The sequence below is a fragment of the Eleutherodactylus coqui genome, chromosome 1, assembly GCF_035609145.1.
Source record: "Eleutherodactylus coqui strain aEleCoq1 chromosome 1, aEleCoq1.hap1, whole genome shotgun sequence".
In the NCBI taxonomy this organism is placed as follows: domain Eukaryota; kingdom Metazoa; phylum Chordata; class Amphibia; order Anura; family Eleutherodactylidae; genus Eleutherodactylus; species Eleutherodactylus coqui.
In genome coordinates, this window is record NC_089837.1 from 383,387,708 (window position 1) to 383,399,726 (window position 12,019).

Consider the following 12,019-nt stretch of genomic DNA (forward strand, 5'->3'; position numbering starts at 1 on the left):
ACTCAGGGCGCTAAAAGTCACGCTGTCGTGTGCGTTTTGCGCTTACGCTCGTGTGGAGAAACCCTTATGGCCACTTTTAAATGAATCCATTTTTTTTCTTATTTTTCAGTTCCAGTTTTACAACTGCACATGTGCAATGTGATTTATCGATCTGTTGAACTTAAGCTTAAATGAATAGAAATGAAATGGCTTCCACTTGTGTCCACCCTTCCCATTCAGTACAATGTAAGGGCTTAGTCACACGGGTGCATCGGCAGTGTTACTGCACTAAAAGACGGTCGCACTGCAGATGCGGACGAATCTCTGCACTGCCGAAAGAAAGAACATGTGACCGGCTCCTGAAGTGCGGTCGTCTTCTTCGTGCAGTAAGGGCTCAGTGACACGGGCGCCAATGCGCCCGTGTGACTAAGCCCTAAAAAAAGAAAATTTTTAATCTGTTTCTTTTCAGTTTTGGGGGGATAGAAAAAAAGTCCTGAACTTCAGTCTTTTCTTTCCGTCAAAAAAAATGTAAGCTCTTCCCTGAAAATCATCCCTTTAAGTGTAAAATAAATAAATATATGTATACTTACCTGTCCGCCGTTGCTGTGTCCCCCAAGGGGATGAAGAACACATTTGCCACATGCGGCAGATGTTTTCTTCATCCCCACTGGGAATAAAGAATTCCCTGTTTCACCTGTCACAGATGACAGCTGTGGTAGAAGATCCAGCTGCTGGTACCCCTTGATTGTTTTTCAGGGAAGGGCTTTAAATATAAACCCTTCCCTGAAAAACAACCCAAACTGGTGTAAAAAAAAAAGCATACGCATCGCATCCTGTCTCTGCTGTCCCCGGCTCTACACTGAAGGTTTTTCAGCATTTAAAATCACTACCTGCTGAAAGAGCTACTTCTGATTGGCTGAGGCGCTCAGCCAATCATAGGCAGCTCTCGCCTGTCATTCATTGAAAATGCCTTAAAGCCTGCCCACAATTCTACATCAAAATCCACTGTTAGACCTGTGGATTTTGACGTGGAATTCCACAGCTGCAGATTTGGGTGCATCATCTGGGCTAATTCTATCCCATGTGAAAGGTCCCCAAATTTATTCTCTGGATCCATACAATTGCAATACCAATTCATATACCAAATTTATATTGATGTTTTGTATGTTATAATATTTTGCACACATTTAACCTCTTAACAACCATCCATACGCCATTTCACAGCCTGAATCAGTTGGCTATGTATGAAGAGAGATTGCGTGGTGATCTCCCTACATATATCGTGAGCGCCGGTTGTTTCTTACAGCTGAGACCCTCTGGCAACAGCTCCGATGAGCCACGGGTATTGGCAGGTAGCTCTGTTGGTGTCATGGCAGCTGGGGGCCTTTTGAAAGACCCCAATGCTGTCATGGCAAAATGCCTGTGGCATGGCTTGATAGACTGCCTGCCTGATTGCAGTATGATGTAATGCTGTAGCATTACATCATACTGCAGCAGCGATCAAAGCATCGCAAGTTGTTCTCCCCTCTGGGGAATAAAAAAGAAGTAAAAATAAGAACAATAAAGTTTTATTAATTATTATAAAAAAGAAGTAAAAGTTTTGAAAAAAGCCTTTTGCCATATTTATAATATCGAAAAATACAACTCGTCCTGTTAAAAACAAGCCCTCAAGCAGCTACATCGATGGATAAACAAAGGAGTTCCAATTTTTTAAAATTAGTACCATTTTGGGATTCATACACCTTTATTATCTGTCTTTGCTACTTTTTTAGGGTGCAGTCACACATGCGATTTTTAAGCGCATACATAGACACGATTTAAAAACACATCTACATAGAACCAATGCTTTCCAATGGAAGCGATCACATGTGCAATTTTTACAATCATGAAAAATTTGCACCTGCAAAACATAGAACCTATGGGTGACAATGGACCCGGTCACGTGATTTTTCTACACGCGAAGTGCGATTTCTTTTCACGCGCCCATACATGAGCTTAAAAATCGCTTGTGTGAGTGCAACCTTAGGCCTCGTTCACACGAGCATGCATTTGCATGTGCACAAATCCACGTGTCCATGCATGTGCCAAAACACGTATGAACGAAGCTCCTTGCAGCATTGCTCTCAATGGGGCCACCGCTGCTGCTGGCATCGTCATCAAAAGCAATGAGCCCTGGCAGCGGTGGACAGGTGAGTATATATTTTTTTAATTTTTTACACATGCTAGAAATGATTTTCAGGGAAGGCTTATATTTAAATCTCTTCCCCGAAAATCACTGCGGGGTGCCGGCATCCTATTGCTTTCAATCGGGGCCGCCGGCCATGGCAGCCCCAATGAAATCAATAGGAGAGCTTTGTGCTCCTCTACCACAGCTGTCACAGCTGTGACAGCTGTGGCAGGGGATTCCTTACTCCCTGCGGGGAGTCCCCTTGTCAATAAACACTGTGACAGTGCTGTCACAATGTGCAGTGAGAAGGGGACTCTCCGCGGGGAATGTTGATGTGCACCACGGACCTATGGTGCAAGCATGTCCTATGTTTTGCAGGTACGTGCGTTTGCAAGCCTTTAAAACACAGACATGTGAACACACCATAGCGTGCCAATGTTTCTAATAAATGCACAATTTTGTGCAGACATATGTACGCACATAAACATGCTTGTCTGAATGAGTCCTTAGAGATAAGATTAACAGAAGATAGCAATTCTGGCCTTTGTAATTTTTTTTTTACAAAGTAGCATGAAGGCAACTTACGTAGTTTATTTTTAATCAAAAAATGTTTTTATTTAATACATTTTTTTCATTTGGCCTCTAAATTTTAATATTTATTGTTAGCTTCACTATAGTGCTTTGGCATGCGATCAGTTCACCAGTTCTGTAAGTTTTACTGCAATACGACTACAATGCTGCTTGAAGGGGTTTTCCAAGCTCTACAATTTCTGTAAATCCAGACCCCCATACAGTAAAATAAAAAATAAGCATATGTTCACTTCTCCCAGCTCTACCTGTGTCTCAAGCCACTAGTTTCCCCTCTGACGTCATGCTTGTAGAATTCCCCAGCCTGTTTACATGACAGGCACTGTAGCCAATAACAAAGCTCAATGCTCAATCACTGAGCTCTATTATTGGTGGCAGCACCTGTGACATCCTGTAAACTGGGCAGGATTGCAGCCTGTACACAAACACAGGTGCGGAGGGCCGAGCAGCACCGTGAAAAACAACAGAGATGTAAGGTTATGCATATTTGTTATTTTACTGCATAGTGGGTCTGGATTTGCAGAAATTGTACAACTTGGAAAACCCCTTTAACATTGATAGATACCCTATTAGACCTTGCCTTTAACACGGCAAATAGGTGTGCAAAGATAAGAGAATTGACTTCCATGGCAACCAATCAGTACCCAATGACTAAATCATCGGGGCACTGATGGGGTAACAGAGAAAGCCCCCTCCTATGTAAACAATTTAGGTGCCATGAACAATATTGACTGCGGAATGTAAAGGCTTAAAGGGGTGGTCTCGCGAAAGCAAGTGGGTCTATACACTTCTGTATGGCCATATTAATGCACTTTGTAATATACATCGTGCATTAAATATGAGCCATACAGAAGTTATTCACTTACCTGCTCCGTTGCTAGCGTCCCCGTTGCCATGGTTCCGTCTAACTTCGGTGTCTTCTTGCTTTTTTAGACGCGCTTGCGCAGATGCATCTTCTCCCTTCGGCTGGTCTTGGAAGCATCGGAGTTTTGGCTCCGCCCCCTTTTCGCGTCATCGCGTAGCTCCGCCCCCGTCATGTGCCGATTCCAGCCAATCAGGAGGCTGGAACCGGCACACGTCATGGGGCGGAGCTACGCGATGATGCGTACAAGGGGGCGGAGCCAAAATGCCGATGCTGCCGAGCAGAGCCGAAGGGAGAAGAAGGGAGAAGACGGATCTGCGCAAGCGCGTCTAAAAAGGCAAGAAGACACCGAAGTTAGACGGAACCATGGCAACGGGGACGCTAGCAACGGAGCAGGTAAGTGAATAACTTCTGTATGGCTCATATTTAATGCACGATGTATATTACAAAGTGCATTAATATGGCCATACAGAAGTGTATAGACCCACTTGCTTTCGCGAGACCACCCCTTTAAACAGCTATGATCAGAGGTTACTTTAATCCTAGCTATTAGGTGCTCAGGTGTTCTTAGGCATCTAAGTGAGCACTCTACCTATTACACGACCCTTGTACAGGACTTATTTTCCAGCATCATAAATCAGCATCACTACTGAATAAAGCCACTTAAAGCTATAAAGACACATATTGGCAGTCACTAAGAGTTTTAGAAAAGATTCAACGTTAAGCCTTGAGTTTGTCTGCAAGGTACCCCGTCCTTACTATGGGGCCATGGTGGAATACCATATGTACAATTTCTGCAACTGCACAGGGGCCTTACAGGCTCATTGCTCTGTCTAAAGAAATACAAATACTCCCTACTGAGCATATTTAAGAAACTACTACTAATCCTATTCTAATCCACATCTCTCAATAACTGGTGAATTTAGACACTAGTGAGGTATTTTGAAGAGCCATGAATGAGGCTCAGTTGAGGTTTGTTGAAAACCCTGATATAATTGCAAAAAATAAACTTGTAAACTTTTAAATATAAAAACTCTTTAAAAGTTTTATAATTCATTCTCAACAAGTTTTAAAGAGTTTATTCAAGCCATGAATATTTATCACATATCCATGGTATGAGTGATAAATGTTATATTTATTTGAAACTAACCAATGCAATTGCATTGAGAATTGTTAATAGATGGACACTCTAGCAATTAGAGGGAGAGCCAATGAAGTGTCTTTCAACAATCCACCATTTATCACTAATGCAAAGGATAGTTGAAAATTGTTTGTTCCTGAATTACCAATATAAACATGACATCTTTCTACAAATGCTGTATAAATTATAACATTATTGTTTATTTGCTGAATTATTTATAAAAATGAGTGGTGTGTTCCAGTAATATTAGTAAGTAATTAAAATAAATTTAATAGCAAAATCAACCTTTTTTCCACTAGATTGTTTTATGACAGTTCAATAGGGCATGTAATAATATACTGTTGGGACCCCAACTCATCCCAATAGGCTGCTCATGCAAACCACTTGGCAGTTCCATAACCTCTATTTTCCTAATAGTATGATTATGTGGTTAGGTGCATGCTGGAGCTCCAGGGAATGTTCAAACATTTGGACATACTTCCAGTCTCAAATTAGTGACAGCCTTTTTGGCATTATCACAGCCTTGAAATGATTCTAGTTTGCAGCTGTCTTTGTATTCTTTATTTAAATTTCTAAAAGCCAAATTAATGTAAATGAGCCTGTGAAAAGAATTTTTAGGAAACAACTTCAACTAGTTTATTGTAGTCTACTAAAAGTGTGCTCTAATGGAAAATGTTATACAGCAGTCATTCATCATTTACAAACAAATTCTATTGGAGTGGGGCTCCTACAACAAAGTTATCTCATAGATTATGGAAATTGTATGCATTTGATCTATGTATGCCATAGGCTGCACTAGAGAGACAACATTCTTCTCTTTAGAAGAAAATTAGAGGAAAAATTAATTTGTATCCGTTTTCTCAGGGTGCTTTGTTTGTAAGACTGACTGTATCAGTTGGATTTCTACAAGGATCGGTAGCCCCCAAGAAGCTTAGTGTAACAAATAATGTGTGTCCTAATGTTTTTGTTTGCATTACACCTACAGGAAGGACTAATTTCTTTAGTATGAAAATAATTTTCTAATAAATGTGCTGCACAAGTCCTATATATATATATATATACAATATATACACATGCTCTTGCAGTAACACAAATCTACATATACACCGATCAGCCCAAACATGTCTAATATTGTGTAGGTCCCCCTCATGCTACCGCAGCAACTCTGACCAGTCAAGGCACAGACACTTTTGAAGGTGTTCTGTAGTATCTGGCACCATGACGTTATCAGCAGATTCTTTGAAGGGAACCTGTCACCAACTATGAGCACCATAAACTGGGAGAATAATTGGAGTGTGTGCGCACAGACTGCAGACTGTCCATGCGTTTTGCGGGAATAGGGAGCCATGTAAGTATGAGGGCTCCTTCACACTGACAGGAAAATCGTGTGAGATTTGTGCATTACGAGAAACACAAATCTCACACAAATATGAAACCCATTCTTTTGAATAGATTCATTCACATTTGTGATGTTTTTCTGCATGGCACCGCATTGTGATGCTATGCTGAAAACAAATCGCAGCATGTTCTTCCTTTTAGCGATATCATCCATTGTTTTCACTGGGGCCAGTGGCCCCAGCGCATTGGAGAGGAACGTAAAGGAATCCTCCATAGCAAGGAGAGAGAGGGGGATGGAGGTACAGGGGATATGCTAGAGATCTACACATATTTGGAGAGATAGAGGGCGGGGCTAGAGGAGGTTCTCATAGTGTTTCCTTCCTAGCCAAGAGGCATTGGCCCTCTTACACTGCCCCCTCTCTTGGCTAGAGAGGAAACACTATGAGAACCCCCTCTCGCTTCGCCCCTCTCTAGCCTCACCCCCTCTCACATCAACTCTTGGGGAAGCCTGGGGTAGCCCTCTAGCCCAGCCCCCTATCTCTTTCCTCGCTATGGGGACTCCTTTAGCCCTGCAGGAATGCAAGACTGTTTCCATGTGAAAACGCCGTGCATCCAGGGGTTTTCAGAAAGATTGTGAAGGCAATATCTGGTGGTGAATCACAACCCGATATCGCTCTGGCCAGTGTGCAAGGTCCCTGAGAAATACACTCCTGGCATCCTGGGTACCTTCCCTATGAGCACCATAATTTAGTTTCTGGTTCTCATAGGTAGTAACAGGTTCCCTTTAAGTTCTGTAAGTTGCGAGGTGAGGCCTCCATTGTTTGAACTTATTTTTCCAGTACATCCCACAGATGCGCAATGAAATTGAGATCTTGGAGATTTGGAAGTTTTGTTCAGCATATCAGTGAGCATGGTTATGCCATGGAGTGGTGTACTTGGTATCTAGCTAAGTCTAAGTGGGTAGTACACGTCTAAGCAACATCCACATGACCCAAGGTTTCTCTGTTGAATAAAGGCCAGAGCATCATACTTTCTCTGCTATGTTGTTTTTCACTTAGTTATGAAGCTTCAAAGCTCCTTAGTATCAAATATTTATTGAAGTATCTTGAATACCATGCCTATGGCTTGTTTCTCTTCTAACTAAATCTGACTGAGTGCATGTAATTCCTGATGATGATACTTCTATCCATCAACCAGGCTTCTAGTTATAAATCTTATTGACATTACCAATTCAACACTTGCATTCTGGTGCATTCCCAAGTAAAGGATTCACAAAGACCTAAGCCTCCTTATGATGTTATAAAGTCAGGAATCATCAGATCAAGCCACCATCTTCCATTGCTTCATGTTCCAGTTTTGATGCTTACACTACCCTTATAAAAACTATTGGCAGTGGGCAGGAACCAGCATAGGTACCCTGACTGTCTGCATCTGTGCAACCTGATATACAGCAAGATGCAAAAAACTGGTCATCAGGATTTGGTCCTTGCCAAACTAACTCAGATTTTTTCACCTGCTCATTCTTCTGGAACTGTGAATCCAATAAATTGAGCACACTGATAATTTACAGCTGGGCGCACAGAAGGAAAGTTCCCCCGCTCACAGACCTAAAGAAATTCTGCTACTCTCTGATGTCTACTGTGATAAGGATTTTTATTGCATCAAAGCAGCGTACCGGCCACAGTTTGGTTGTAAACCTTTAACAAATGCAATACAAAGTTCAGGTCTAGTATTAAGATGTTATCTTTGCATAATGGAATATAATTTGAATAATGTCATATGTCAGAGATGATTAGTATGGAGCTAATATTGTTTATATAGGCTACTAGGATGATTAATGTATGCCATTTATGTGCAACGCCATTTGATTATATATTGTCATGTGACCTAAACTTTGTATGGCAGCCGGAATGCTTCCTGTATGTTGCTTTTAATGCAATAAAGATCCTTATCATAGCAGACATCGACGAGTGCCGGGATTCCTTTTGATTTGCAATCTTCAAGAACTGACTGTTAACTTGCTGCCTAATATATCAGATCCCTTGACAGGTGTCATTGTCATAGTTACACATGTCTAATTAAAAGAGCATTTCAAATTCATTTTGTGTATTACATAAAAATACATTGATTTGTCTGCATACATTCAGGTGAAACCAAAATTAAATATTGGAGGGGCACTAATTTTTCAGACAACTTATGCTCATTTAATAGGCTGTGTGTGTCCCAATAATGTTAAAATATACTTTTATTAAAAGTTTTTTGTTTTACCACTGAAAATAAAGTTTGAAGTTGCTGCCACTAGAGGTCTCCTTTTGAATCCCTCTACAATCCACTGCCTCTTGCTAGGTACTGAGCTTCTGTAGTCGCTTCACTTATCTTATCAAACATATTTCTATATAAAGACTATGGGGGTCATATAACCTCTTAATTAGAGATGAGCGAATATACTCGTTTTGAATAATTACTCGATCGAGCACCGTGATTTTCAAGGTACCACCAGATGAAACAAATATATTAAGAGTAGAGATGAGCGAACCTACTGGGCCAGGCCCCTTTTTCGCCCGAGCGCTGCGATTTCGAGTACTTCCGTACTCAGGTGAAAAGATTCGGAGGGCGCCGGGGGGCGGGGGGAGACGTGGCGGAGTGGGGGTAGCAGCAGGGAACAGGGGGGAGCCCTCTCTCTCACCCTCTCCCCCCCACTCCCCGCTGCAACCCCCCACTCACCCACGGCGCCCACCGAATCTTTTCGCCCAAGTACGGAAGTACTCGAAATCGCGGCGCTCGGGCGAAAAAGGGGCGTGACCGAGTAGGTTCGCTCATCTCTACTCTTAATATATTTGTTTCATCTGGTGGTACCTCCATGCACCAGATGAAAACCGACACCAGGTAGGAGCTGGATTAGGTTTTTTTCTATAATCTATGCCAGGTTTTAGTATAAATTATAGTAAATATGATGGGCCAAGTGTGGCTACACCTCCTACAACTGGGCTCATTTCACTTTTTGAAAATTCGCGCGATGATAATTAAGCCCCTATATGTCTAAATATATCTCCCTTGTTTCAAATTCTCTTTAGAATTACAACCACAGGTGATTTTATATGTGTAAGTAATTCTAAAAATTACATTCATACTAAAAATATTTCTGTTGAAATTATGTTAATTTTACCCTTGTAGCCTATAAATTCTAGTAGTTTATGATCCATAAAAATTGGTCCGGCATCAAATAAGTTTGTGTAAGTTTATATATGCTGAATAGTATATTCTACAGCTTTTATATTAAATTGTGTTGTGTAATGTTCCATGTAATAGTAAATTATCTAAACTGATATTCTATCTAGCACAAAAGAATATGTTCTACACTTGATTGATAAAGATAAGGTTTTTGTTTGTCAACAGATGGTTATCCAAAAGAGGAGATGATATACCGATGGAGGAAAAACTCAGTAGAGGCAGCAAATCAGAAATCATGGAGGCTTTATCAGTTTGATTTTATGGGCCTCAGGAATACTACTGAAATTGTGCAAACGACAGCAGGTAAGAAGCAATTCAATACCACTCTAATCAATGTTTATTGAAAATAGATCTGCTGGACTCTCAGAAAAGTTGTGCACGTAAAAAAAATGGAAGTTGCAGGTTCTTATTGCTAAAATATAGATTTTGCGTTCAATCCCACGTCGTCTTAATTGCATTTATGCCGACTCAGCATATTGCTACCAGTCTTATACTCTAACATTTATAATCCTTATAGCAACACAATGTCTGATAGTATACCAGTGTACAATAAGCTTGGGGGGATCATTATAAGGTATTATTCGGTTAACATTATTAGCGTTAGATTTGCTACCAGCAGTTATTTCTGCAATGTACATTATATGCAATTATATATTTGTTTCCCTCTGGATCCTGATCAGGAGTCTGATGATCTAAAGCAGTGAGAATAGGGTTTTCTGTTGGTATCACACGTATTTATGTTTTAAAATGCACAAAAAAATCATTATGTGTTTCAATGAGACTTACAGCATTTTTAGTTATGTAAAATTACCTTTTTTTTCGGGAGTTTGTTTTCTGTGACATAATCTGCTAGCGGTTGACATGTACAGGATTTCTTCCCTTTTGTTCTCAACATATTTATCTTGCATCCTCATTATGCCTTTTCAATAGTTTATAACATAATGCATTTGGTAGTTATAATCCAATTTCATCTACCCCGTATAAGAAAGTGATGGATTTTCTGTACTAGTCATGTGATCGTGTGTTTCTTATGTATTACTGTGAGCTTTTAGAGTATAGTAGTGAAGATATTGAAATCCACTGAGCTTCAAAACTGTACATGCATTCATGCTTTTCGCCTATTTGTACATATCACTGCAATCTGAAAAAGTTCTTTGTGCAAATGTAAAAAGTTAACAAAAATATAGTTATGCCTTGACGTATGAGTGTAATCCGTTCTGTGGCGGAGCTCATTTCAATGGGGAAACTAACTGCAAGTAAAAAAAAATCAATACTCACCTACCGCTGGCGTTCTGTGATGGTCTGTGGTGCTGCTGCAGGCTTCCGCGTTCTCCTCCATGTCAGCAGAGCATTGCTTTCTGGATGCAGGGCTTGAATGCCTCACCTCCAGCAAGCTACTGCTCTGATTGGTTAACTCAGCACCGTGTCAGCCAATGAAAGCTGGCACTGGGTTAACCAATCACAGCGATTCAATAATGTCATGAATGAATTAACTAATCAGAGTAGTAGCTTGCTGGAGGTGGGGCATTCAAGCCCTGCATCCAGAAAACAATGCTCTGCTGATGTGAAGGAGGACGAGGCAGCCTGCAGCAGTGCCGCAGACCATTGCAAGGACCAACACGCCGGAGATAGCTGAGTATTAGACCCCACTGAGCCTCAGCTTGTGAGATTTTTGACTTGCAAGAAGGCTTGTAACCCGAGTTGTTGCTCTTAAATCGGAGCAAAAATTCGGGAGAGAAAAAAACTCGCAGACTGAGGTTGCTCGCATCCCGAGGTACCACTCTATACCCTAAATATATCACTTATGTTTGAGCATTAAAAAGCAAAAAAATCAAGCTCTGCCCCAGATGAAGCAACTTCTCACTTTCTCCTCTAACTGATCAGAGCTGCCATACTGTAGATGGGATGCAGTTTGACACTTTTAGGAATATATTCACGAAATGTGAATTTGCAGCAGACATTTCTATGAATTTCACGTTCATCTGAATAAGGTTTGCAGAAATGCATGAGGGACATTGAACCACCCCAATTCAGATAAATCAAAATGATTTTTAATAGCAAAGCTAACAATATAATTGGCGCAGTCAACTATACTATCCTGTTTTCCAAAAACAAAGGACATGGTCATTAAAGTCTATGCTTCCATTCAGAGTTCTGTCTGCATACCATTTTTAGTTATTCAGATAGAATCCTGAGATGGAAAGCCACAGCATAAATAAAAACGCTGTGGGAAAAAAAACTGTGGGGAAAGCCTGACTTCACATGAGCGTAGTTGCAAGTGTATTTGCACTACATAGTGGACAGAACCGTTTAATTTCAATGGGTTTGTACACTTTTTCTGGATTTTGCGTGTCCATTTTTTTAGCACAAAAAATATAGAACATGTTTTATATTTCTGCATATTTGCTTACTAAAAGTCCCCAAAGACGTCAATGGGGGTGCACACACAATACGCAAGGAAATGCGTGAAACATCATAAGCTCAGTTTCGATGAGGAATAACCTGATGATCAGAATTTTTTATTTAGGGGCAGAGAAGTCAATTTTAATAGCACATCAAGCCACTGAGTCAAAACACCAAAAATTACTTTAAGGATCTGCGCTGCGGCTAATTAGTTTGCTGGCTGTAATGGCAGAATTCATATTTTCTTGAATTTTGATGTACTGTTGCAAATGTCCATAGATTCAGAAAGATTTTCAATTTGACAGGAAAA

At 40.6% G+C, this 12,019-nt stretch overlaps 1 protein-coding gene across 1 annotated transcript in view; it reads left to right on the top strand.

The window, feature by feature from the left end:
* The window catches only part of GABRG3 (gamma-aminobutyric acid type A receptor subunit gamma3), a 489,714-nt gene that overhangs the window by 400,129 nt on the left and 77,566 nt on the right, over positions 1-12,019 (top strand). Inside the window, exon 6 of the mRNA XM_066579283.1 lies at positions 9,472-9,609. Within this exon, the coding sequence (XP_066435380.1) occupies positions 9,472-9,609 (138 nt within the window). The remainder of the gene's footprint in view (positions 1-9,471; positions 9,610-12,019) is intronic.